This window comes from Triturus cristatus, chromosome 4_1 (genome assembly GCF_964204655.1).
Source record: "Triturus cristatus chromosome 4_1, aTriCri1.1, whole genome shotgun sequence".
NCBI classification, from domain to species: Eukaryota; Metazoa; Chordata; class Amphibia; order Caudata; family Salamandridae; genus Triturus; species Triturus cristatus.
Window position 1 is genome coordinate 993,575,738 of NC_140585.1, and position 27,423 is coordinate 993,603,160.

At 49.5% G+C, this 27,423-nt stretch overlaps 1 protein-coding gene across 4 annotated transcripts in view; it reads left to right on the forward strand.

Moving 5' to 3' along the window:
• CEP290 (centrosomal protein 290) overlaps nt 1–27,423 on the forward strand; it is a 1,516,454-nt gene that overhangs the window by 899,143 nt on the left and 589,888 nt on the right. For 2 of the 4 annotated variants that reach the window (XM_085653911.1, XM_085653913.1), the window contains exon 41: nt 22,957–23,105. In XM_085653911.1, the coding sequence (XP_085510037.1) occupies nt 22,957–23,105 (149 nt within the window). The remainder of the gene's footprint in view (nt 1–22,956; nt 23,106–27,423) is intronic. The other 2 variants (XM_085653912.1, XM_085653915.1) reach the window with 1 other exon arrangement.

The following is a 27,423-nucleotide window of genomic DNA, read 5'->3' on the forward strand; positions in this document are numbered from 1 at the left end:
GCTAGGCTTACCATAAAGTGTGGCATGGGCATGACGGATTCTGTGGGTCGTGCCATGGCATCTGCAGTGGCCCTAAGGCGTTGAGCTTGGTTGCCATCTTAAGGCTTTTCGGAAGCTGTCCAATCGGCTTTGGCCCGACATACCATTTGATGGTGCCCATCTTTTTGGAGATTAGGCAGATGCAGCGTTAGGATGTTTCCATGGAAGACGGAGAACTACAGAGACGTAGTCCTACATTTTCTGTCACTGTGTTGCTTTGCTCGTCCCTAGGCTTGGGATGTATGCTTTTGTTGTTCAAGGAGTAGACTTATTAGGACGTTGTGTATGTCCAGCTACCACGAGTACTCCTGTGAGGAGCGGTGGTTATAACCTCAGTTCCATTTTCTTTTTGATTTGTGTATGATGTAAATGACTGATGGTGGTTCCTTTGTTCCTTGGCCTCTGAGGATGAGCTTTCTGCTCAAGAGGCTATCATTAAAGAGGGGTGACTTCCTGTATGGAACGGATCTGTTGCATGCTTCTTCAAAGCAGTTCAGTATCCAAATTGCATGGCTTTCTTTTTGAGTGTTCTTTTAGAGACATATGGTTATGCCAGTTGTAGGCTGGTGTATAGTGACTCATTGGTTTTACTCTTGGAGTAATCGGGTGCTTCACCAAGTTAAAGCGTTGCTCTGGCTAAGAGTATATGCTCACATTATTAGAATGCTATTTGCTTGCGAGTTCTTCCTTTGTGGCAAAGGAACAGTGTCTAGTGAAGGCATACAGATTACCTCAACTGCAGGCAATTCCCATCTCTGCTCCAAATTGTAGTGCTGTAAATTGGCAGCCAAAGGTTTATGATGCAACGGTTTTGCCAACTTGTTTCAAGACCAATGAAAATTCAATAGCATGTTGTCCTTGACCTCAGACAATATGTCCTATGGTGTTGGGCCGTTTTGGTCTCCAACAATACCGTCAATCATCTATAAAAGTCTTGGAAGACACTTTTTTAATAGGAGGATTTTATGATTTTTATAGTAAGTTTTTCTTCTTCCTAGGATATTCTTGATATACGTGGTTCTGTCTGATGTGCATTTTCTGTCTTCTGGAGCGGATGTACTTATTATTTTCTCCATTCCTCAATTCGTGAGGTATGTTGACTGTTGTTTATTATGGTATCAGTTATTTATGATTTGTAGGCATGTCCAGTAAGAAGACCTCGGGGTTCAAGCCATGTGGCGTTTGTGTCTGGTGACTGGAGCGTGACCACGACACAGTCGCGCTCCAATTGCTGGGCCACGGCGCCGAAGGTTTTGATGGAGCAATCCCTAAAGCTAATCGTGGCCCGGAGTCGAAGTCTTCTTCCTCAAAGTCATTGCGGTCAGGTAAGAAGCACCATAAAAAGCTCAAGAAGTTGACGCATGCTTCCACTTTGCCCTTTCCGTCACGTGACGAGACAAAGGAGCCTCCGCGTTCGAGACCTCGCTCTGCGGAGCCGGTGCCTGGGTCGGCTCCACGTTTTCCTCCCTTTCCTGGGCCGGGAGCAACCCCCGCCCAATTAAAACAATTTTATGACGCCATGTGCACCATATTTGGGCGACCTGACCCTGCGGGCGGCACCTTCAGGCCCCACAGGCTCAGCTGAAGGAGATCCCGTGGGTTCCCCACCTCTGGCTTTGGCCTCCTCTTATATCAGTCCATGGATCCAGACCGGTCGTACCTCTGTGACCTTCCCCGGCGCCACGTCTGACATCGTGACCCTCCGCATCGCTAGCGCCCCCCGGCAGTTCCTCCCCCATTGACATTCCAGACGACACGAAGCCGGTCGGGCATCCGCCAACAGAGCCGTATGGCTCCATGCCGTTCAACCTGCCCTATTCTAAAGGGTTAGGCATGGTTGATGAGGACTGCGAGGGACAGCAGGATCCCTTAGAAATAGTGCAACCCAATCAAGACCTGGACTGGTATGAGGACCAGCAGCCTGGACACTTATCCAGATTCTGGCATGCTGTCTCCCCCTAACCAGGCTATGGAGGAGGGAGCCTCATTTGCAATGGTGGTGCATAGGGCTGCGGAGGTCTTGGACCTGCCGCTTCCTACGGTCACAGTCAAGACTAACGTCTTGATGAAGGTCCTGCAGCCTCGTGTCTTCTCCTTGGAAGCCTTGCTGCCTTTCAACAAGGCCTTGACAGATGTTCAATATCTGTCTTTTCAGCGGATGTCCAAACTAACCTCATGGACATGCCTTTTGATGGCTCCTGTCTCTTCGGAGACTGGGCAGATTCAGCTCTTGAGCACTTCAAGGACTTGCAGGCTCTAACCAAGTCCCTGGGCCTCTCCACTTCATCCCGGCCTTTGTCTGATTTTTGCCCCTTTCGTGGCTATGGAAGGGGCTTCCAACTGTGTCAACCCTATTCCAGCTAGCGGACCCTGCAAGTCCAGCAATCTCTGCCGGGCAGTGGACACAGTCCACACCGACCTCCCGGGTTGGTTGGCCAGAAGTCTGGTCCAGCCACACACCCCTCCTCCACCACAAAACTGTCTTAGTCCGATTCTTCCGGATCATGGACGTCCAATTCGTGGCAGGATATGCCATCACCTCCACCACTGGCAAAATATCATCTCAGACAGCTGGGTGGTGCAAATAGTCTGAATGGGCTAGAACCCCCCCCCCTCCCGTCCCCCCACCCCTCCTTCGAGCCTACCCCTCCTTCCATGCCTGCAACTTATGATCGGCTGACGGAAAATCACCTTGCCTTACTCCGCGAGCCCATCTGCGGAGATCAGGGATCCCAGTCTTCCCCTATCTAGACGACTGGTTGTTGAAGGCGGGACCGTTCCAAGCAGTCGCCTCCCACCTACAGACTACGGAGAAACTCCTGCCTTTGCTGTGGTTCACTATCAACGTGCCGAAGTCACCCCTGGCTCCCTCTCAGATGCTACCTTTCATCGGAGCAATACTGGACACAGTGCAGTTTCGGGCGTATCCTCCCGAGCAGGGAGTCCAGGATATTCAGGCTATGATACCGATGTTTCGGCCTCTATCCTGGATTTTCGTGTAATTGACTCTGAGGCTGTTATGCCTACTGGCCTCCAGCATCCTGCTAGTGGACCATGCCAGGTGGCACATGCAGGCTCTGCAGTGGGACCTGAAGTTCCAATGGAGCACAGCATTGGGGAAATATCACTGACCTAGTTCAGATATCAGAGGGAATTGAGAACGACCTGCAGTGGTGGCTGCCAAACGGCGATTGGGTCAGAGGCAGACCCCACTCTCTTCCCCACACAGATCTCACAGTAGTGTCGGATGCGCCCCTTCTGGGATGGGGCAGCATTCTGGGAAAGGTGGAGTTCAGAGGACTCGGGTCTCCGGCGGAAGCCAAGCTCCATATCAACCTGTTGGAGCTTTGTGCGAACCGGTTGGCACTGAAAGCCTTTTTACCATCCCTCAAAGGAAAGCTAATTCAGGTGTTCACAGACAACACTTCCGCCATGTGGTACTGCAACAAGCAGGGTGGGATGGGGGTTGTGGGCCCTGCATCTCTGAACTTGGCTGGGACAACATGAGATTTCCCTGGTGGTTCAACATATGGCCGGTTCTCAGAACGCCAGAGCGGCCAAACTCAGCTACCGGTGCCTTGCGGATCACGAGTGGTGTCTCCATCCAGAGGTGGTGCAAGGTCTCTTTCAACAATGGGGAGAGCCTTGGTTAGATCTATTCACCACCGATGAGAACGCGCAATGTCAGCATTTTTGCATGTTGGAGTTTCCAAAGGGGCTCTCGCTCAGCGATGCTTTTCGTCGCAAATGGAGCACAGGCCTGTATGCCTTTCCGCCCATACCACTTTTGCCTAGAGTGCTCAAGAAGATCAGGTGCGACCGGGCCCAAGTTATCTGTGTGGCTCCGGACTGGGCACTGAGAGTCTGGTATCCTGAGCTTCTACAAATGAGCACCGATCCTCTGGCAAAGTCTCTGAGGTTATTCTGGCAGCCAGGCGTCCCTCACCGAAGTCAGTAAATTCCTGCCAATGGCAAAAAAAAATGTACATACTGTATAGAACGTCTGTTGACCCCTTGACTGCCTCTCTATCAGATTTTCTTTTTTTCATTCCCTCGTGTGCCCAGCAGGGCTCTGCTCTGGGCACTCTGAAGGGCTATCTTTTGACCCTGTCTGCTTTCCTTCAGCTGCCAGATCAGCCATCACTTTTTAAGTCCCCTATTTTACAGAGATTTGTGAAGGGGGTTACCCATCTGTTCCCCCCTTCTCCTTTTATTGTGCCCCAATGGGACCTTAATTTGGTTTTTACCTTTTTGATGTGTGCACCGTTTGAACCTCTGCACAATTGCCCCTTCCGGCTGCTCAGTATCATAACAGCCTGTTTAGTAGCAATAACTTCTGCCAGAATAGTGAGCAAACTGCAGGCACTGTCTTCACAGCCTCCCTACCTGATTGTCTTTCCAGACAAAGTAGTGCTCCACTCTAGGACATCTTTTGTGCCTAAAGTGGTAACACCTTTTCATCTGGCTCAATCTGTTACTCCGCCTACCTTCTATTCACCTCCGCATCCTTCCAATGACGAGGAGCGTCTCCACCGTCTGGACCCAAAAAGATCATTATCGTTCTACCTCAATCGCACTTAAAGAGTTCCGGGTGGACTACCAACTCTTCCTAGGTTACATTGGAGTACAGAAAGGGCGAGCGATTCAGAAGCGGATCATTTCACGCTGGGTCATCCTCTGCATAAAAATATGTTACGCCTTTTCAAAGAAACAGCCTCCTGAAGGCCTTAGGACCCATTCTGCCAGGGCGAAGGCAACCACCACGGCTCTTTAGCGTGGTGTCCCGGTTAGTGACATCTGCCAAGCGGCCACATGGGCATCTCTGCACACATTCGGCAGACACTGTTGCCTGGATTCTTGGCTCTGCAGGTTGGGCCTCTTTGGCCACCCTGTCTTGCAGGATTTCTTAGTCTAAAGCTTTTCTGCAGTCCCTCCTCCAGGGGTGGCATTGCTTGGGTATCTGTTCAAAGGTAAGGAATCTGCGGCTAGATTTCTCTATAGACAAGTTACTTTCCTTTGGTAACACCGTATCTGGTAGAGACATGATCTAGCCGCAGATTCCTTACTGACCCACCCTTCCTGCACTGCGGATTGGTTTAGTGCCAGGGCTATTTCCCCTTCAGGACCTTAGTTCTTTTTTCACACACCACGGTCAGTCTTTTCATGGCTCTGTGCTTCTGGAATGGAAAGTCGTGTAAAATACTGATGTCAGCGTGCCGGGGTGTCGCCTATATAGATGACGCGGACGTCACGACGACGATGAACCCGACGTCACACTGAGCCAACCAACGCCAACTATCGGCACGCAGGGATACTGGTATCAAAAATCTTCCGGATTCAGCCTGACTCCTAAAAGTTCAAAGGTAAGAAATCTGCATCTAGATTATGTCTCTACCAGATAAGGCGTTACCGAAGGTAAAGTAGCTTGTCCTTTGGGTTCAAAGCAAAGTTACTTTGGTTTCAATACAAAAGTCAGTTCATCACGTAGAACATTTTTGAGTGGAAAATCATAACATAGGTTTCAATGGCAAAAGAATGTTATCGGTTTGCAGGTAAGTAAATGTAGGAGGTTGGCTTAGTATATGGTGCACACTTATTTAAGTGAAGCACCCTGCACTTATCCAGACAACTGTTATGGTAATTTTAGTGGTCTCAGACAACCATAGAAAGCTCTCTAAGTGGTAGCTGTGGAGAGCAGCCTTCAGGCTTAGTCCAGAAGGAATGTAAAGCAGCTTGTTTTACCTGTACTAATCATATAGTGTAGGTTAAGTGAAAAAGAACCACACATATGTATTTTTTATAAACACTCACTAACACAATGGGATATCTCCTACCCAGAGATATAATCCCTATATACAATACTTAAACAATAGAACAGGTAAGTAGCACAAATACACAGTGGTCTCCAGGGGAAGACCAAACCATATACTAATAAAGTGGAATGCGAACAACAACCAAAGCAGAGACTTGACCCAGAAGACGAGTTGGGGACCCAAGGAACCACCCGAAGTAAGTACCCAGGAACCCCAGGGAGGCTGTGAGCAGCATGGAAACACGACCGCGTACTCAATACAAGTCAATTGGGATGTCACAGTTGCAGTTTTAAGGAAGAAGGACCCTTCCCAGAGGACCCTGAAGAAACCCCTTGGAAGGTGGAAGATGGAAGGTTGGAGAGTCAGCCCTACCCGTGGATACCCCAGGAACCAGGATACCTACACAAGGGAAGCCGGGTGCATAGGTGTCAAGTGATGTCGAAAACCGCCGTAAACCACAATGGAGTACTTGAGTGAAGATGCCACTGGCAAAAAAGGTGAAAGAGTGCGGTGGAATCAAAGGGTGGATTCTTGAAGAAGAGTACCTGCAAGCAGAGGGGACAGAGTCTATGTCACTCGGAAGTGACCAGGAGGCACAGAAGACCAATGACCACAGATGAACGAAGATTCAGGAGAGTTGACGGTGGCCTTGTCGCTGCAGATGTGGGGACCAGGCGACGCTGTGGAAGACCAGGAGCCATTCACGAGCTTTCCCACACCGGAAGCAGAGAGCCAGGGGGTCGGTGTCCGGCGGGAGCACCAACAAGCCTTGGAAGCATCAACACACAAGGAAAGCAAAGAAGGTGTAGTGTCGGGACCAGCAAGGTCCAAGGGACTCACCAAGTGCAGGAGAGTCAGAGCAGTCCCCGAGCAAGCACGGAGCCCACTGGAGTCAAAGAAGACCCTCAAGAGGACCCACAGACCGAAGGCACAGGAGTCGCAAGAGGACCTCAAGCAGCTCATCAAGAATACAGGCCCACGGTGCAGAGGATGTGGTGAGGACGAATATCTTGGTAGCAGGAGATACTCGAGACTGGAGATTCTTGGGGCCCGAAGATCTCTGGAGAAGACAGTTAACAAGCCTTGGCAACGGCAAGTCTACGTGGTGCACATGGGTACTGCCCCAGGGGTTCAGACGAAGGATACTGATTTCGAACTTGCTATGAAGACAGGGCAAGCCGAGAGAGAGAGTTACAAAACCACCACCTATGCTTCTGAGCCTTGCGGAGACTGTGGAACGTCAGGAACAGCAGACCGGTCAGCTTCATTGCCGTGCCTTCAGATGCAGGGGAGTGACTCCTTCACTCCAAGGGAGATTCCTTTGGATGCCTTTGATGCCCACAGGCCTGGGGAAGAACCTGGACGGAGCACAGGCACAGACAGCGCAGAAGACTGGCAGGGTGACGAGACTAGGAGCAGCAGGAGTCTTCCAGATGCAGGAGTCTTCCAGATGCAGTCTCTGTTCCCAAAGCAAAGTCCAGCATAGTCCAAAGTGCCCACACAGTTTTAAGATGTAGTGGTTTTGAATCTGAATCTTGTCCCATGACGAATCTGAAGAGTCACCCACGGGTAAGCCCTTAAGTACCCCAAGTAAAGGGTTGGGATGATTCTGGGATCCCTACCAGGGGAGGAGCTGGACAGAGCGGAGGATACTCCCATTTCCTTTGTCCACTTTCGCGCCAAACCCGGAGACAACAGTTCCCTGAACTGGTTAAAACTGCAGTTTGCAGGGAGGGCACTAAATGTGCCCTTCAGAGCACTCTGCTGGCTCTGTGTTGGGGCTGGATTCCAACATGTTCGATACCAAACATGACCGGTTGTGGTGCAGCCATTATGTAGTTAGACATCTCATATTTGACTTGATGTCCACTACATGTCTAAAATGGCTGACCACACTTACAAAGCCTGGAGAGTCGACTCCTGGGTTTCTAGGGGGTGTCCTGCAGGGCACCCTCACACTTAGAACTAAGCACCCTGCCTTCAGGATTGAAAGGCCTGCCTTAGGGGTGACTTATAGGTTTTAAGTGCAGTGACCTTAGATATAAGGAAATTTATATCTATGGTGAGTGGTGCTGGCACCAGCTCACACAGGCTGCAATGGCAGGTCTGTAGTCACAGTTCGAGTGCCTCTTGTGGGTGGCATAATACATGCTTTAGCCCATGGGACACCCCTGGTGTGCTTATGCCCTGGGTACCTTAGTGCCAAATACTAGGGACTTTGAAGGGTACAACAGTAGCCAATTAGGAAGGTACCATAGTACATACCATGTCCAATTTAGGACGAGAGCACAGTGACTGGGTTCATGATTAGCAGGATCCCAGTCAGACACGTCAGAAAAACAGAATGACTCCAGCTAAAAGCGGGGGGTGACCAAAAAAGCAGATCTTACTTTCCTACAGTAAACATCCTGCAAGAATAGCTTTATAGTATTAGAACCAAGGTTCAAGAAGGCACTCGAGTTGCAACACCAGCGACACTAAAGCGGCCTGTTAGGCTAAGGGGGCCTACAGTCAGGAGCTGCACACGAGCAGGCTAATCAGTTGTGGGAGCAAAGCTCCTGGGGCTAGGATCAGCACTTCAGGGGCCAACAATCCCCACAGGAGCTGCACCACCACTGGCATGGGGGAGCCCGGATGCAGAGTGCCAAGGAGACGTCGGGAGCCCTGTGATTTTCATTGGAGATCTCCTGTTTGGAAATAAAGCTGCAGGCTCGGTCAAGGAGGTTTCCTGATTGCGACCACCAGCAGGAGAGCTCAGTTGGGTTGTTATGGGATGCCTGGAAACAGTCGGTTGGGCCACCCAAGGCCGTGGGACGTTAGGTTCAGGGGTGCTTTAGGTGTTGGATTCTCTTACCAGCTTCGGTTGTGGCCAGGGGGACCCCACAGGTTGAGGCTGCAGGCGTCGGGTTGAAGATCGAGGCAGGTCAGGGTTCACTGGATCCCAGAACAGGATCGCTGGGAAGACCTCGTGGTGTTGGGCAACTCGAACTCGGGCCATGGGCATCGGGTGCAGAACCGCGGAGCCGCTTGATCACGGTTCTGGGTTGGAGTCTTTTTGCTTGAGCAAATCCGGTGCTCACGGCGAGACAGTCGTTTTGGTGAAGGCATGGCAGGTCCTCCAGATTCTGGATGGCTTGCAATGGGGAGGTTTTGCAGGATGCAGGTCGAAGTCAGAACATGCTGATAGGGCTGGGGCCAAAACAGCTTCTTCTGTCCTTCTTCTTTCTTCTTCTCGTATCTGAGGAGGCAAGATTCAGGGTCGCCCCCAAGTACTAAATTTAGGGGTGTTCAGGTTGGGATCATTAGGTCTCTTCCTTGGGGTGAGTACACCCCCTATTATGCCACCCTCCAGTGGAAGGGGGGCATGTGCCTCTCTCTGGCTGTGTCCCTTATCTTTAAGATGGAGGGGACTTAGATGTGTGCTTAACCTTGTCTCTCCCACCTGAGGGGTAGGGTTGACAAAGGTGAGCACACCTCACTCCCTAACTATGTTTTCCTGCTGATTCTCCCGTCCAAAAGTGGGGGTTAGAACCAGTGGGAGCCAATTGCTTGGGGGCAGCAAAAGGCAGGGTCAGCTAACAAAGGCAGCTTGCCTTTGAAGCTTCCACTTTGTAGGAGAGTAGGGTCTGCTATCCTATGGTCACCCCAAATTTTTGCTTTTTGCTTCACTGGTTTTTGACATATTGAGGCTGTGGGCCTGCTAATCAGACCCCCAGCCTGCTGTTCTCTCTACTAAATTGACACTATGCACTATAGGTGCATAACCAATTGGAATTGGATCACCCTGTGAGCCCCTGTACCAGTGTACACTAGGTACCCAGGGTATTGGTGTATCTAAGGCCTACCAGGGGCTGAAGCATGTATTATGCCACCCCTGGTCTGGCCTAACAATTTGACACAACTGGCTGATCACTCAGCTGGGGTAAGTTGGTGTAACCACCTCTTACTTAGGTGTAGTATACCTATACCTAAACTTAAATGGGACACATGTTAACCTATAAGTCACTCCTATGGCAGGCCTTAACAATCCTGAAGGCAGAGTGCTTGGTTCCATGTGAGATGGTGCTCTGGCATGAGCTGAGCCTGTCTGCAGTGGTCGGAACAACTTCCTTCTACCGTTTCCAGATATCGTCATACCATATACTCTTAAGTGCATTATGAACCTCGCGGTTAAATGCTATCTTTGGTTTGGCTTAATCAAAACATGTCGAGTAAGGTGTCATACGAATTGGAATACTAACCCCTCGCCAATTCTGGCGTCGGGGTTAGCATTCCACCCTTCTAGAGGGACACGACATGTACAGTACCTGAAACCCGGGTAAAATCAGACATAGCCTCAGCTCCACAAAATGGATGCTGCCACCACAGACACAAGTCTGCCCTCCTGCTGCTGGGAGTCCTTCCAGCTTGGGAGACGTGGACAAAGGGTTTCCTTCCAGGGGAGGTGCGTGCACCACCCCAGACAGGATTTTGTGTATTGGTCAGGTAGGAGCTGTGTCCTAAGACTTCAGACATCCTGGAATCAACTTACTACAAAGAAGAAGACGGGAACTTCGACGCTCTGCTGCACAGAGGACAGAAGGAAATCTCCCCTATGGTCAGGGAGTGACCATCTTGCTAACGCAAGCACCAACCAGCTACTCGACGTCTGCTTTGCCGCCGCCTCCTGCTGGAGCCCGAGCCCAGAGCCCGAAAGACCTGGACCTCCAGACCTCTCACCGCCCGATCCACAGTCCCTGAAAAGAAGGAACCCGTGGAGGCACCGAGACACGTGGAGCCAGCCATCTTGAAAGACCCACGACAAGCTGCAAGCGCGACAACAGAGGCTCCCTCCAAGTTGTGCTTTGGGTCCTGAGAAGCCCAACATCCGAGCAGCATGTGCACCAAAGGTGAGCCCCCCAGCATCTCCACGATCTGCGTGGGGCCCCTCTGCACTTTGCATCTCGACGCGCCTACCCGGTCCCTGGCCCGTTGGCTAGTGGCCATTTTGGCGACGAACTTTGAAAACTACGACGCTGGTCTGGTTGCTCCAGACTGGCCCCTGCTTCCCTCCAAAGGAGCAGTCCCTCTGACCTTGCTGGTCAGAACAATCAGCTTTCTTCATTTTCCACGACTCCTGCCCTTGCCAAGGCTTGTTTGCTTCCTTCGAGTCGCCGACACCGCCGACAGCGAGAGCCTGCGTGGGACAGCTCGTGAACCGACTCCTGGACTTGTCGACCTTCAGGGACCACGTGGCTGCGGAGACAAGCTACACCTCATCACCTGTTTGCACCCGACATCGCCTGGTACCTACCTGGTGCCACGCCGGTCACTGGCTAGTGACTGTGAACACTGTCCCCTCTGCTTTCAGGTCTTCTACAACTCCGATCCACTCTTGGATCCACCGCATCTCTTCTGGACCGGCCGCCTGCAGCATCTTTGTCAGCAGGCTCCATTGAACAGATAGACGAAACCCGACGCACTTCGAGACCTATGCACCCGCTTCCTGTGGGTGAGGTAAAGCTGGCACTCCGGTGCCCAAGTGTAGAGAAACATCTCTAGTGTCTGTGTTTTAAGCCTTGAGTTCGTAGTCCATCCAGAAGACCCGTCTAGCAGTAACGTTTGAACTTTTACGCACCCATTGAAAACCTATGGGAGCCCGCGTGTAACTTTCCTCACTGCACCCGCGACCCGTGGACCTCCTGGTCACTAACTAACGTTAGCTCCTTGTAGGCCCAGCGATTCTAGAGGCCCTAGGCCTTTTCCCTTTCCTAGTCGTGGTACTTGTACCACTATTTTAGTATATGGTTTGAGTGGCCACCAGGGCCCATCCATATAAAGTGCAACTTCTGTATATTGTAATACTTTCTTGTTTAACGATTCGTGCTCCTGTGCTCATAAAGAGTCTAGGGGATACTTTGAGTAATAAATACATATATATTTTGAATACATATCTGTGTGGTGTCCTTTCATTGGTATAAAGGGGGGTTACATATGGTAAAACAGCCTGCTTAACACGCTTTAACGAGTTTAGCCTCAAAGACTGCTTAGCCTACGCTACCACTAGGGCAGCTAGTCCGAAAAGGTTGACTTACAACCACACCATAAGGGTTGCTTGGCATGGCACAAGGTGGTCACTTTAACTAGTGAACATCATATACCAGGCCACCTTCTCACATTGGTGAGCAGCGGTTGGATTTGAGCTTGCTGTGTTTTACCTCTGTAATCTCTTTGTTACCAATTGAAAGATCATGCAGGTACCTTTAGGTACATATAAAACAAGATTAGATATACTTAAGTTCTACTGAACTTAGTTGTTGTAGAGCAAAGGGAGTAGCACACCCTGACTACAACTACTAGATAGGTTTAGTAGGAAAACCCAAGTGTAGGTAGTTGCAACACATCCACCCACACTTAAGAGCAATGGCTGAGGCAGAGGGGTCCAATGTACCCATCTCTGTCGAGAGTGACCCCCAGAGGGCACCAACCATCTTTGCTACCCTAAACCAAAATGAGCTCAGGCAGTTGGCAAATATCAGGGGCCTTAAACAGCCCAGGAACCCTACCTCTGCTGAACTCAGAGAACTCTTACAAGCTGATGAAGATCAGAGAGCTCTCAAGAAAGCCTCCCAGTTAGGCCCCTCAGGGACTGGAACAGGAGGCCCCCCTTCTGAAGATGCTACTGAAGTACCCCGTTCCAATAGTCACCCCTTAGATGAGAATCACACTACAGAGGATGAGAGTGATAAGGGTACTGATACAGATGGTAGTGGGGATGAAGGGAGAACTAGCCCAGTGCCAAGTGTTATACGTGGCCCAGCTAACTTAAGGCTACTTGGGACTGACAATGGGGTAACCCCATTGGATCTCCCTAGTGGACTTAACCAGGGGTTTGGGAGGCAGAGGAATCACTCAGGTGACTCTAATGCGTCTCATGCCTCTAGAGGCTCTCAAGGTCACTCCAGAAGAAGGATGACCAGCCCTCAGAGGAGGGAGCATGAGGCCAGAATGAAGGAAGCTCAGCTGAGGATCAGGAGACAGGAGCTAGAAGTAGCCCTGATGGAAGAAAAACTGAACAAGGCTAGGCAACCTAGAGAGAGTGGGTCTATACCCACTGGTGGCAGCATTGTCCCCAAGGACAAAGATAGGGTCTTTGACAATAGGAACCTGTCCACGGTTGTGCCCCCCTACAAAAGTGGGGATGATATCCAGAAGTGGATGACTGCTCTTGAGAGAGCCTGCAAAGTGCAGCAGGTTCCTGAAGACCAGTGGGCAGCAATCTTATGGCTCTCCTTTGAAGGAAGAGGCAGAGATAGACTCCTCACTGTTAGGGAGGAGGATGTCGGAAACTACAGAGCCCTGAAGAGTGTCCTAGTTGATGGGTTAGGCTTAACCACTGATCAGTACAGGTTAATGTTCAGAGATACCCAGAAGACACAGACTCAGGACTGGTCTGAATACATTGAATGTGCCACTAAGGCTTTGGAGGGTTGGTTGCTGGGAAGTAAGGTATCTGATTATACAGGATTGTACAATTTGATGATGAGAGAACAGATTTTAAATAACTGTCAAAACCAGCAACTGCATCAACACTTGGTTGACTCAGATCTGACCTCTCCCCAAGAATTGGGAAAGAAGGCAGACAAATGGGTCAGAACCAGGGTTAAGCAAAAGAACCAGAACCAGGGCCAAGGGGGTGATCAGAAGAAAACAGACCAAAAGGGTGGAGATCAGAAATCCAAAGACCAGAAGTCTTCAACAGGGCCCCAAACTAGTACTAACGAGGGTGGGTTCCAACAACCTAAAGGGAAGAAGAAAGAAGGTCCAAAGAAACCCTGGTGCAAATCTTGCAAGGATACAACTCACTGGACTAGTGATTGTAAGAAGGGTGGAGCCCCCAACACTGTTGCCCCTAAGGCACCTGCTCCCAGTACTACTGTTAGCAGTGTTGGTCCCCAGACAAAGGGTGTAGTCGGAATCACTATGGGAACTGAAGGAGATTCTGACTTAGACAGAACCCTGACACAGGCGGTCTTGATCTGTGAGGGGGACATGGATTTGTCCCTGACTGTGAGCCCCAGTAACCTGGACAAGTACAGACAGACTCCTTTAATAAATGCAAAAGTGGCTCAAGCCTACAGGGACACATGTGCCAGTGTCACTATGGTGACACCAGGCTTTGTGGACCCTGGACAGTACATACCAGGTGAGAATTACCTGGTGACCAATGCCAGCAATGCCACTACTTCACATAGTGTGGCTATTGTTAACTTCTCATGGGGAGGGGTAACTGGCCTCAAAAGGGTTGTGGTTAGTGCAGACCTCCCAGTAGAATGTTTGTTGGGCAATGACCTAGAGAGTTCTCTATGGTCAGAAGTGGAGTACAGGACACATGCAGAGATGTTAGGTATATCACCACATGCCCTTGCTGTGACCAGGTCACAGGCCAAAAAGTGCCTTACTGAACCACAGGTCTTGGATCCTGGGACAATGGACCAAGCACCTACCAAGAAGAAGAACAGGAGGGTTAAGGCTGTGCCTTCCTCCCTGCCTCCAAGTGATGATCAGCCTTCCCAGGAAGATGATCTAGAGAACCCTGAAGGAACTGTCCCTGAAGAGCTTGAACCTGATCAGGTTGAGTTTCTGGGGACATGGGGACCTTCCAGGGCTGACTTGGGGCAGGCTCAGTTATCCTGTCCATCTCTTGAACCCCTCAGACAGCTGGTTGCTGCTGAGGCTGCTGGGAATGCTCAAGGTACCCATAAAGTGTATTGGGATGATGGGCTCCTTTATTCAGAGCCTAGAGACCCAAAACCTGGTGCAACCAGGAGGTTGGTTATACCTCTGCAATTTAGGGGCTTCCTTCTTACCTTGGCCCATGATATTCCTCTAGCAGGACACTTAGGCCAGAACAAGACTTGGGACAGGCTTGTCCCTCACTTTCACTGGCCTCACATGAATGAAGATACCAAGGAGTTTTGTCGCTCCTGTGTGACCTGCCAAGCCAGTGGCAAATCAGGTGGCACAACAAAGGCCCCCCTAATACCACTACCTGTGGTGGGGGTCCCCTTTGAAAGAGTGGGAATAGATATAGTGGGTCCCATGGATCCTCCCCCTGCATCTGGGCACAGATTTATACTGGTGGTAGTGGATCATGCTACCAGGTATCCAGAGGCAATTCCCCTTAGGACCACTACAGCTCCTGTTGTGGCCAGGGCCCTGCTGGGAGTATTCTCCAGAGTGGGGTTTCCTAAGGAGGTGGTTTCTGACAGAGGTACCAACTTCATGTCAGGATACTTGACAGCTATGTGGAAGGAATGTGGTGTCAACTACAAGTTCACCACCCCTTATCACCCACAATGCAATGGGCTTGTTGAGAGATTCAAAAAGACCCTAAAGGGTATGATCAAAGGATTACCTGAAAAGCTCAGGCGAAGATGGGACATCCTTCTACCCTGCCTTCTGTTTGCTTACAGAGAGGTCCCACAAAAAGGAGTTGGCTACAGCCCCTTTGAATTGTTGTTTGGGCACCCTGTAAGAGGCCCACTGTGTTTAGTGAGGGAAGGATGGGAGTTACCTCTCAAAAAGCCTAAACGAGACATAGTGGACTATGTACTTGGTCTCCGCTCCAGGATGGCTGAGTATATGGAGAAGGCATCCAAAAACCTTGAGGCAAGCCAGGCCTTACAGAAAGCTTGGCATGACCAAAAGGCTGTCTTGGTTGAGTTTCAGCCAGGACAGAAGGTATGGGTGTTGGAGCCAGTGGCCCCAGCAGCACTCCAAGACTAATGGTCTGGACCCCATACAATCTTGGAAAAGAAGGGAGAGGTTACCTACTTGGTGGACCTAGGAACTCCCAGGAGTCCCCACAGGGTACTCCATGTTAACAGGTTAAAAGCATATGTTGACAGGGCAGACATGGGCTTGCTCATGGCTACAGATGAGGGACAGGAGGAAGAGAGTGACCCTCTCCCAGACCTGTTGTCTCAGAACCCTGAAGATGGTTCAGTTGAAGGAGTGGCCCTTGGAGGCAACCTCACTGAGCATCAGCAGATTGAATGTAGACAGGTTCTACAATCATTTCAGCATATGTTTTCACTGATACCTAGTCAAACTGACTGGTGTACCCATGTGGTGGACACTGGTGACAGTCTTCCTGTAAAGAACAAACTTTACAGACAACCTGACCATGTCAGGGACTGTATAAAGGCTGAGGTACACAAAATGCTGGAACTGGGTGTCATTGAGCCCTCAGAGAGCCCCTGGGCTAGCCCAGTGGTTCTGGTCCCCAAACCTCACACCAAAGATGGCAAGAGAGAGATGAGGTTCTGTGTGGATTACAGGGGACTCAATGCTGTCACTAGGACAGATGCACATCCTATTCCAAGGGCAGATGAGCTCATAGATAAACTGGCTCGTGCTAAGTTTTTGAGCACATTTGATTTGACAGCTGGCTATTGGCAAATCAGATTAGCTGAGGAGTCTAAGGCCAAAACAGCATTTTCAACCCCAGGTGGGCATTATCAATTTTTGGTGATGCCCTTTGGTCTGAAGAATGCACCTGCCACCTTCCAAAGGTTGGTGAATCAAGTCCTTACTGGGTTGGATGACTTTTGTGCAGCATATCTTGATGACATTGCTGTCTTTAGCTCCACCTGGGAGGATCACCTGATCCACCTGAAGAAGGTACTTGAGGCTCTGCAAAAGGCAGGCCTCACTATCAAGGCTACTAAGTGCCAGATAGGGCAGAGTAAGGTTGTGTACTTGGGCCACCTTGTAGGTGGAGGCCAAGTTCAACCACTGGAGAGTAAGATACAATCCATCAAGGACTGGTCTCCTCCAACCACCCAGACTCAAGTTCGAGCTTTCTTGGGCTTGACTGGGTACTACAGGAAGTTTGTTAAGAACTATGGGTCCATTGTGACTCCTCTTAATGATCTGACATCCAAGAAGATGCCCAAAAAGGTTCAGTGGACAGTAAGCTGTCAAAAGGCATTTGATGACCTGAAGAAGGCCATGTGCTCTGCACCTATCCTGAAAAGTCCTGACTACTCCAAAGAGTTTATTGTCCAAACAGATGCTTCTGAGTTGGGTGTGGGAGCTGTGCTGTCACAACTTAATGTAGATGGTCAAGACCAACCCATTGCTTTTATTAGCAGAAGGTTGACCCCCAGAGAGAAGAATTGGTCAGCTATTGAGAGGGAGGCCTTTGCTGTGGTGTGGGCCCTGAAGAAGCTGAGGCCATACTTGTTTGGCACTCACTTCAAGATTCAGACCGACCATAAGCCCCTCTTGTGGCTAAATCAGATGAAGGGTGAAAACCCCAAACTGCTTAGGTGGTCCATTTCCCTACAGGGATGGACTTTACAGTGGAGCACCGGCCAGGTACAGACCGTGGGAATGCAGATGGTCTCTCCAGGTACTTCCACTTAGGACATGAAGACAAGACTGGTCAAGGCTAGTTTAATGTCCCTGCGTTTGGGGGGGGGGGGGGTTGTGTAGGAGAGTAGGGTCTGCTATCCTATGGTCACCCCAAATTTTTGCTTTTTGCTTCACTGGTTTTTGACATATTGAGGCTGTGGGCCTGCTAATCAGACCCCAGCCTGCTGTTCTCTCTACTAAATTGACACTATGCACCATAGGTGCACAACCAATTGGAATTGGATCACCCTGTGAGCCCCTGTACCAGTGTACACTAGGTACCCAGGGCATTGGTGTATCTAAGGCCTACCAGGGGCTGAAGCATGTATTATGCCACCCCTGGCCTGGCCTAACAATTTGACACAACTGGCTGATCACTCAGCTGGGGTAAGTTGGTGTAACCACCTCTTACTTAGGTGTAGTATACCTATACCTAACCTTAAATGGGACACATGTTAACCTATAAGTCACTCCTATGGCAGGCCTTAACAATCCTGAAGGCAGAGTGCTTGGTTCCATGTGAGATGGTGCTCTGGCATGAGCTGAGCCTGTCTGCAGTGGTCGGAACAACTTCCTTCTACCGTTTCCAGATATCGTCATACCATATACTCTTAAGTGCATTATGAACCTCGCGGTTAAATGCTATCTTTGGTTTGGCTTTATCAAAACATGTCGAGTAAGGTGTCATACGAATTGGAATACTAACCCCTCGCCAATTCTGGCGACGGGGTTAGCATTCCACCCTTCTAGAGGGACACGACATGTACAGTACCTGAAACCCGGGTAAAATCAGACATAGCCTCAGCTCCACAAAATGGATGCTGCCACCACAGACACAAGTCTGCCCTCCTGCTGCTGGGAGTCCTTCCAGCTTGGGAGACGTGGACAAAGGGTTTCCTGCCAGGGGAGGTGCGTGCACCACCCCAGACAGGATTTTGTGTATTGGTCAGGTAGGAGCTGTGTCCTAAGACTTCAGACATCCTGGAATCAACTTACTACAAAGAAGACGGGAACTTCGACGCTCTGCTGCACAGAGGACAGAAGGAAATCTCCCCTATGGTCAGGGAGTGACCATCTTGCTAACGCAAGCACCAACCAGCTACTCGACGTCTGCTTTGCCGCCGCCTCCTGCCGGAGCCCGAGCCCAGAGCCCGAAAGACCTGGACCTCCAGACCTCTCACCGCCCGATCCACAGTCCCTGAAAAGAAGGAACCCGTGGAGGCACCGAGACACGTGGAGCCAGCCATCTTGAAAGACCCACGACAAGCTGCAAGCGTGACAACAGAGGCTCCCTCCAAGTTGGGCTTTGGGTCCTGAGAAGCCCAACATCCGAGCAGCATCTGCACCAAAGGTGAGCCCTCCAGCATCTCCACGATCTGCGTGGGGCCCCTCTGCACTTTGCATCTCGACGCGCCTGCCCGGTCCCTGGCCCGTTGGCTAGTGGCCATTTTGGCAACGAACTTTGAAAACTACGATGCTGGTCTGGTTGCTCCAGACTGGCCCCTGCTTCCCTCCAAAGAAGCAGTCCCTCTGACCTTGCTGGACAGAACAATCAGCTTTCTTCATTTTCCACGACTCCTGCCCTTGCCAAGGCTTGTTTGCTTCCTTCGAGTCGCTGACACCGCCGACAGCGAGAGCCTGCGTGGGACAGCTCGTGAACCGACTCCTGGACTTCGTCGACCTTCAGGGACCACGTGGCTGCGGAGACAAGCTACACCTCATCACCTGTTTGCACCCGACATCGCCTGGTACCTACCTGGTGCCACGCCGGTCACTGGCTAGTGACTGTGAACACTGTCCCCTCTGCTTTCAGGTCTTCTACAACTCCGATCCACTCTTGGATCCACCGCATCTCTTCTGGACCGGCCGCCTGCAGCATCTTTGTCATCGGGCTCCATTGAACAGATAGACGAAACCCGACGCACTTCGAGACCTATGCACCCGCTTCCTGTGGGTGAGGTAAAGCTGGCACTCCGGTGCCCAAGTGTAGAGAAACATCTCTAGTGTCTGTGTTTTAAGCCTTGAGTTCGTAGTCCATCCAGAAGACCCGTCTAGCAGTAACTTTTGAACTTTTACGCACCCATTGAAAACCTATGGGAGCCCGCGTGTAACTTTCCTCACTGCACACGCGACCCGTGGACCTCCTGGTCACTAACTAACGTTAGCTCCTTGTAGGCCCCGCGATTCTAGAGGCCCTAGGCCTTTTCCCTTTCCTAGTCGTGGTACTTATACCACTATTTTAGTATATGGTTTGAGTGGCCACCAGGGCCCATCCATATAAAGTGCAACTTCTGTATATTGTAATACTTTCTTGTTTAACGATTTGTGCTCCTGTGCTCATAAAGAGTCTAGGGGATACTTTGAGTAATAAATACATATATTTTTTGAATATATATCTGTGTGGTGTCCTTTCATTGGTATAAAGGGGGGTTACATATGGTAAAACAGCCTGCTTAACACGCTTTAACGAGTTTAGCCTCAAAGACTGCTTAGCCTACGCTACCACTAGGGCAGCTAGTCCGAAAAGGTTGACTTAAAACCACACCATAAGGGTTGCTTGGCATGGTACAAGGTGGTCACTTTAACTAGTGAACATCATATACCAGGCCAACTTCTCACACACGTCGTGAACCCAGCCCATCCTGGTAGAGAGGCATGACACCTCTGCCCAGGATGGGCGTTGTTTCTGGATCCAGAGAGCAGAGGCCCTCAACCCAGGGGTCCAGAAACCTGTCTGGTGGAGGCAAACAGCTGATAGACGTTCAGGAACCACACAAGGGCTGGTCGTTTTTCAGTGGGCATCTCTGAGATGCCTCTGAGCACATTTTACATTAAATTCCACACTGGCATCATTTTGGGTTTAATGTCTTGAGACGTTTGCTACCAAACTTCTCAGGTTTCAGTAAAGCTATTATGGAGATGTGGAGTTCGCAATGACCAACTCATAGACCATATACTGTTTATGACTTTTCTGCACCCACAAAGTCTAAGAATGGACCTAGACACTGTAGGGGCACAGTGCTCATGCAACTGTGTCCTCACCTGGGGGCTAGTGCATCTGGCTAGAGGGATGACTTACGTAGGCCCCAGGCAGTGGGTTGCAGGCATGGCACGCAGAGATGTGTGCCATGTCGACTCTTCACTTTTCTCTGCACGAAAACACGCAATCAGCAATGGCACAGTGTGGGTGTGATGGTGAAGGGCCGCTAAGGGTGGCACAATAGGTGCTGCAACCCTCGAAGGCCTTCCCTGGTCACAGTGCCTTTGGTACCCATGGTACCTTTTACAAGGGACTTACCTGTGGCCAGAGATGTAACAGTTGTGGGTACAGAGATGCAGCTTTGGGAAAGAACACAGGCCCTAGGAACCTGATTGGCAGGGACCGAGGGGGATATCAATTCACAGTGCATCAAATGTCAGACAAAAAGTAGGGGGTAAGCATGCACTTTCTTATGCGGGTCCACTTCCAAGTACAAGAAGTCCTTCAGAAAGAAACACAAGCATCACAGTGATGTTCCTGCTTGAGTAATAAGTCTTTGAGTCTGGTGGATCTTTTCCCCAGCTCAACTTCGAAGCCAGTGATGGTGGACATGTAGCTGGCGCCTGGTTCAGCTATCGCAGCTGCTCCAGGCCCAGAGTGCAAGGCGACAGAGGTCTTTGGAATGCCATTGCCTTAAGAGGAGAACAAAGCTAACTCCTCACAGAGTTCCTGTAGCCAGCATCCTTTGCTGCAGAGCCATTTCTCATTGATGGATCTGATATTGGTTACTTGGAGCAAACCAACTTCTGCACCTACTGTGAACTGCCATATCACCCAATGACTTTGCTTTAGTCTTGGGAACCTTAAATTTCTGACAGTGCTCCCCTCTTCGGAAAGTCTCATTGTTCAGGCTTCCTCTTCCTCAAAACAGAACTTGCCCTCCTTTTCTTCTACTCTTATAAATATGTAATCAAAGAGGATTAAGATCATGTTAAAAAAAGGCCTTCACCTGGGGAGCCTTGCCCTTCATTCCACAGGGTAACTTGTCTTCTGGCATGTAGTTCTCATACTCTATGGGACACAGCACAAATGGTCGAACCTCCGCATCCACCCACCTGACCATTTTGCAGAGGTTGTGTGTGATGGCCCAGACGCGGTCCCAAAGATCCCCTATTCTGGTCAGGGTACATTGGGTGCTGTGGTGTGATCAATGGCCTCTTCTTTAGTCATCCCCTGCCATGCCTTCATGCATCCCACTGGCTTTTCAGCGATGTCCAGGCATGCACTTGGATGGCACTCATCTCTTTAGAAATAAAACCAACTCAGCACTGGAGCTCTTCTATCAACATCAGGCATTTGTGGTTCTTGGAACCAGTTTTCCCTGGTCACCAGTTTCACTAACAGAACCACACGTTCAGGAGATATTCTCCGGGCCTGCCTTTTCGGTGGCCCTGTGAGGTTTTTTTGCAGCTACATGAGGCGTGGTGACTTTAAAAGCTGTCGAGGGTAGCAACAAAGGCCCTCTTCATCCAACGAGGGAGCAAACAAGGCCGGTGAAGGGGGAAGAGTGCTTTTATTTACCACGGAGGTAGTCCGTCGCCACTGGTTGTTGAGTCCTCCAAATTGAAGAAGATTACGCTTCCAGGGCTTGCATCCTGGCATCCCCTCGCATCCTCTGTCACCTCTGACAAGCATGCCCTTATTCTACTCCAGAAGGTTTTCACCTCTGTTGAGCACAGGGGCCATCGAATTGGTTCCAGAGAATGGGACCGGAGGAGAATGCGCAACTTCTGTTCTTGCCAAGCAAGACTGACAGGAAGCTGCTCTAGCTGCTGCAGATCCGTCTGGCTTTAAGGTGCCCCCACCCTCAATCCATGGACAGTCAGTTCCGGTCCCTCCATGCAGCGTGCCATTGACACTAATCTCCTTTGCCTTCAGGCACTGAAACTGAGGTCTTCGGCTCAGGCTCACGGTTTCTGGCCTGATCGTGACGTGAACCAACTGGTGGGATCGCTAAAATGCGGGCTGACGATCTTCAATGCTGGATGATTGGCTATTGTTATTTTCAACACATTTTTTAAAGAGTCAGGCCGTTTGTAATGAGTTACTGGATTATCTTCGTTAAAGTTCTGGATTTTACAAATCTCATGTTTTAGGCAGAACTGTTATCGCGATCACGTTTGGCGTCCAGAATGACTACCATTTTCTTTAAGGTAGAGTCAAAGCAATGTCCCCTCAAAATATGAGTTTTGCGAGGCTCCTTTCTGCAAAGTGCGTCTGTTTTAGGACATTTCTGATTTCCTTCTAAGAGCAGGCCAAAGAGCGTCGAGCTCGGAGAGAAGGTTTCCGCGCAGCAAACTCCTGTTAGCAAGCAGACTGTCCCTGTTTGTTTATTTTGGTTCTCATAGCAACAGTGCTTTTTCTATGGCGAGGCAACGGCAGAGGACGACTGAAATAAAAACACAGATGTAAATATTTGCCCCTAAGATTACCGAAAGTGTTAATGTCTTTTGGATGACGCGGTAATGAAGCATCATAGCCCGATTAAACGTGGCGCGTACATTCAGTTGTTTGCCTTTCTGAGAGTGAATTTGCTGCTTGGGTCTCTGTTAGTCATCTCATAAGTACACTTACCTTAAAACATGTCTGTCTGTTTTTTCATGCCTGGCCTGCTTCTCACAGTTGTTGCTGTGGCGATCTAATTGCGTGATTTGTTTTACTTAGCAGAGCCCAAAGGAAGAAATTATTCGGTGGGAAGAAAGTAAGAAGTGGCAAACCAAGTTTGAAGGGTTGCGGAATAAACTGAAGGAAAAGGAGAAGGAATTCGACTCCTTAACAAAGCAATTCAGCACCTTGAAGGAAATTTATACCAGGTGAGGGTGTTTTTCTTTAGCAAAGGTGATCGTAAGAGAAGTAAGGCTATTTTTGTTTTTAAAATACTTGCTTTCATAGACATTTGCATCTGTGCATATTAGTAAAAACGCTGTAAATTGTGTTTTTTTTTTTTAGTACTTCTCCTTATCCTCGAAAGAATGAAAAGCTTACTTCTGATTTAAACCTGTGCCATACCTGTTACAAAGTTTTTGCTTTAGTTGCACACTGATTGTGGAATTGGAAAACAAATCACTTTTGGGAGCAGGGGGGACGGGAGGGGGTCAAAGTGTGGCTGAGGAAAGGGGGTGGGGTCACGAAGGGCAGTTTGAAAAGCAGAGTCTGACAGTCTATACAGTATTTATTTATTTATATTCGTTTAATAAAAACAATGACAATAATTTACGAATGCTTACATAAAAAAAAATCCAAGACATAGACGCACAGGAAAAAAACGTCATTATAAAAATACATTATAATTAAAACACACACAACTGGTGGGAGACTGTGCTTGAGTGACCTGCGGCCTTGTGTCTCTTAGGCCAATGTCACTACATACAACGTCCCACAGGCATAACATGTGCTGCTTGTCTCGACCCTCATGATTGTATATCAAATATGCCAAAATAAGACAAAGTGCTGGTGCAAAACCAAATATCTGCAATATCGCAAGTAGCAGAGCTATGCAGTAGAAATCAGTAACCAGCCTGATGTACTAAAACAACCATGATTGTGTAAATACATTGCAAATAAAAAGACAATCATTGGATAAAAAGGTGACAAGAAGACACCTGGGTGTGCAGTAAAGTGCTAGTGCAAAACCGAATGATAGCAGCAATTCGTCATAATAATAACGTGCAATCTAACGTGTTTAGCTAACACGAGAGTTATTGTCACATAGTGGTGAACGATTCAATGGTTGAGAACAAGTCTTCGAATGCAAGAATCCATCTCGCACCATTCGACAGCATGGGGGTCGGTTCCTTATGTTGATAGAAATAGACAAATGCTGCCAACAAGACAAAGGGGAAGTTTGTTTTCGCGCTGATCTAAGCGCTGGGGCATTCATTCATGTTAGTGAATATACCAAAAAGGCTGCTAATCGTCAAACATGAGACACAACGTTACAACGATCAGAACAAGCATTTGCAATGCAATAGGTCTCGAATTTACGGGAGTTTGAGCTATTGGCATTGTAATTGACAATGCGTTTTATTTATGTTTTACAAACAAAAACATAAATAAGAGGCATTGTCATTTACAGTGCCAATAGCTCAAACTTGCGTAATTGCGAGACCTATTGCATTGCAAATGCTTGTTGTTTTTCTAACTTTCAGCCATGCTGCACAGCAGCTAATCAGATGTACAAAACTGATAAAGTAAATGTACATAGCCTATAGCTCTCCCACAGGTGAGACCTATTGGCACTGCCAATGCTTATTTTTCCTGGGTGGGTTTTTGCAGGTACTGGTGCTTTAAGTGGGAAGCTTGGGCCACTGCGAGTCATGTGCTCCCACGTTAAACCGTGTCCAGTGCTCCCTTTCACTCACTTACATTAATAAAAAATAAAATAAAAAGCAACGCTTGGTAGCAATCTTGCGTGAGGATCAATGTTCCTGGGACTCGTTTTAGTTCTTTCACTGTCTCATAAATTCACAACTGAAGCATTTGCAATATTATATATAAGGAAGCCAAAGTGGTTGTTTATTTAGCATGTGCATCTAAGAACGATTGACAAAGTTAATAGTCCTAGTTTATTGTAGGTGTAATGTTAGTAGTTGTATTATATATCTGGCTGCCTAGCAGAAATAGCAAAATACCAGTAGTATCGCACACTATGCGAAGCACAGATTTTTAGTTTACGTGTTTTAATCACGCGTTTGAAGCCACGCCCTTAATTACATTGGCCACGCCCCTTAGAGCTCCCAGTTTTTAAATCCCACTTAAAGTCCTGGGCGACAGGGAACTGTCCCTCAATATGTCTGCAGTAGTAGTTTTTTTTTATTTGTAAGCTCGGAATGTTATTTATTGAATTGCCTTAAACAAATGCAAATAGCGTTTTATTTAATTAAACTATGTTGCTATGAAAAAAACAACTTTGAGCTGCCAGGTAGTATGTTATCATTTTCTTGTTGGAACTGAATGGGAGACTTTATATTTTTTTAAGTAGTTCCTTAATTCCATTGCCTGAGCGTGGAGACCGGAGGCTCCCGGCTGAGGGTTGGTGCGAGGTGCTGCAACTGAACGCCGCTTGGTGGGGGGAAAGCAGGGAGGAGAAGCGGGCCAAGAAGTTTATGTGGTCGGGGACAGGCGGCTGGAGGGTGCGTAGGCTGCGTTCATTGTGGTTGGGGGTGCGTTGCTGTCGAGGCTCGGGGGTGAGCTGCGTGGGGTCCGGTGGGGAGTAAGTACTCACGGGTGTGGTGGATGGCGTGGGGAGGGGGAGCGCAAGTGCTGGGGCGGTCCTCGTCGGGGGATTGCGGAGTGAAGAAGGAGGGACGAGGGCGTGCTGTTGGCCGGGGAGGAGTGAGCATTTGCAGGGAACAGTGGAGGTAGCTGGTTGGAAGGATGGGCGGTGCTTCGGTTCCGCGTTGTGGAGGCGGCGTGTCTGGGGCGTGCACTGCCTGGTTGAGACCCAAGGAACTACAACGTTGTGATCTTTTTTCAGCTGTCAGCAGGGACTAAAATTATCAATACGTTATTGGGGGCAATTCCATTGGACCAGGCAAACATGGTAGATTGCCTAGAGGAGGGCTCATCAGGACTCTTGGAGGGCTCACATCGGCCAGGGGTGGCAAGCTGTTTGCAGAAGGCTGAACAAGTAGGAGATACAATGTAACTATCCAACAGGCTGCTCAAGGTTGGATCAATGTTGCAGTCAATGCTGTCAGCAATACTAATAATGATCAGACGGAGGCGAGGGCCACGGCAGAGCTACTGTTATTCAACATGTCAGATAGTTTACTAGAGGGCAATGCTATCAAGCTCGACTGCTCTGATATAAGAGGCCCCAGGGGAGCAAACCCAGAAGTCAATGGAGTACGTGCTGGGCCATAAAGGGGATAACACCGACTTGTGCACACCTACTATTAACACTGATCATTTAGCCCAGACAGCAGTACAGGAAATGCTCCAGGCCAGTGATGGAGTGTACGAGGGGCTTGAGTCGCACAAGATAAATAACGGCTTAACATTAACCGCAGTGACACGGGCTGAGATGGTTCCCTCCTCGGACTCTGTTACACTAACAGAGGGTGCACACTCTGGGTTAAGCTCACCCTTTGCGAAAAAGAAAGGAAAACCCAAGCTGGTTCCAAATTGGAAACAAGCGGCCGTACGGCCGCGAAAGTGATCGCGATTGCGATCAAACATCAAAGCGGCCGCAAAAGTGAAAGTAATCGAGCAGAGCATCAAAGCGCTGGGTGAGAAGGGAGAAGGGAATGCAAGGAGCAAAGGAGCAGCTGTGCACGCCATCGTGCACTCAAGCCCTAGGCCAGCAAAACCGTGGGTAGCACTTTTGAAAGCCCACTTACAAAATGTCTCAAAGAGACAGCTTTCGCTGTCTCAGCGAGACCTAAAAAACAGTTAGGATACTGGTTGGGGGCGCTCTAAAACTCCAGCCAAGCAGAAAAATGCAGATCGCTCTACGTGTCAGGGGGGCCCTCCTGGCTTAACCAATCCCAGCAGGAGAGTGCAGGGGGGGGGGAGAAACGGCAGGGCCCCCTGGTGATTCCCTTGGGCGGCTAAACCAGTTGGTAGCGAGGGAAACACATTTTGTCAACGCAATGATAACAAGGTGTTATCTGGGTTAAGGGAGGCAATGACGGCTTGCAGATACGAGCGGATTTCCAGGATGTTTCACTCTCTCCGTGGTTTTGCGGTTTTCCAACCGGGCAGGGCAGAGGCAAATGATGTGCGCGGGAGATTCCTCGCACTGGCCACAACCCGTACTGATTGTCCCTTCCATGGTTCGACGCCGGTTGGCAAGGTGTTTCAAAAATAGCCATGTCCCCCGCCTGAGAGCCATGAATCATGCCTTTGGAGCAATCGAGTATGTGCAGGCAAGATATGATGAGGGAGATGTTGGCTGGTAGGTATGACTTCCCAGGAGTACTTGCGCTTGGTTAGTATAGCCCTAACTCTTAGATCCTTACCTTTGAATTTCCTAGGCGTCAGACTGGATCCATAAACTTTTGCATGAACAGTACCCTTGCACGCCATTGGGTGGCTCCGTCTGGCTCTGTGTGACATCACAGACGTCGTCATAAGTTGAGATGTTGCTGTCACCTATAAAGGCGCCACCCAGGCACACAGGGTTAGTTC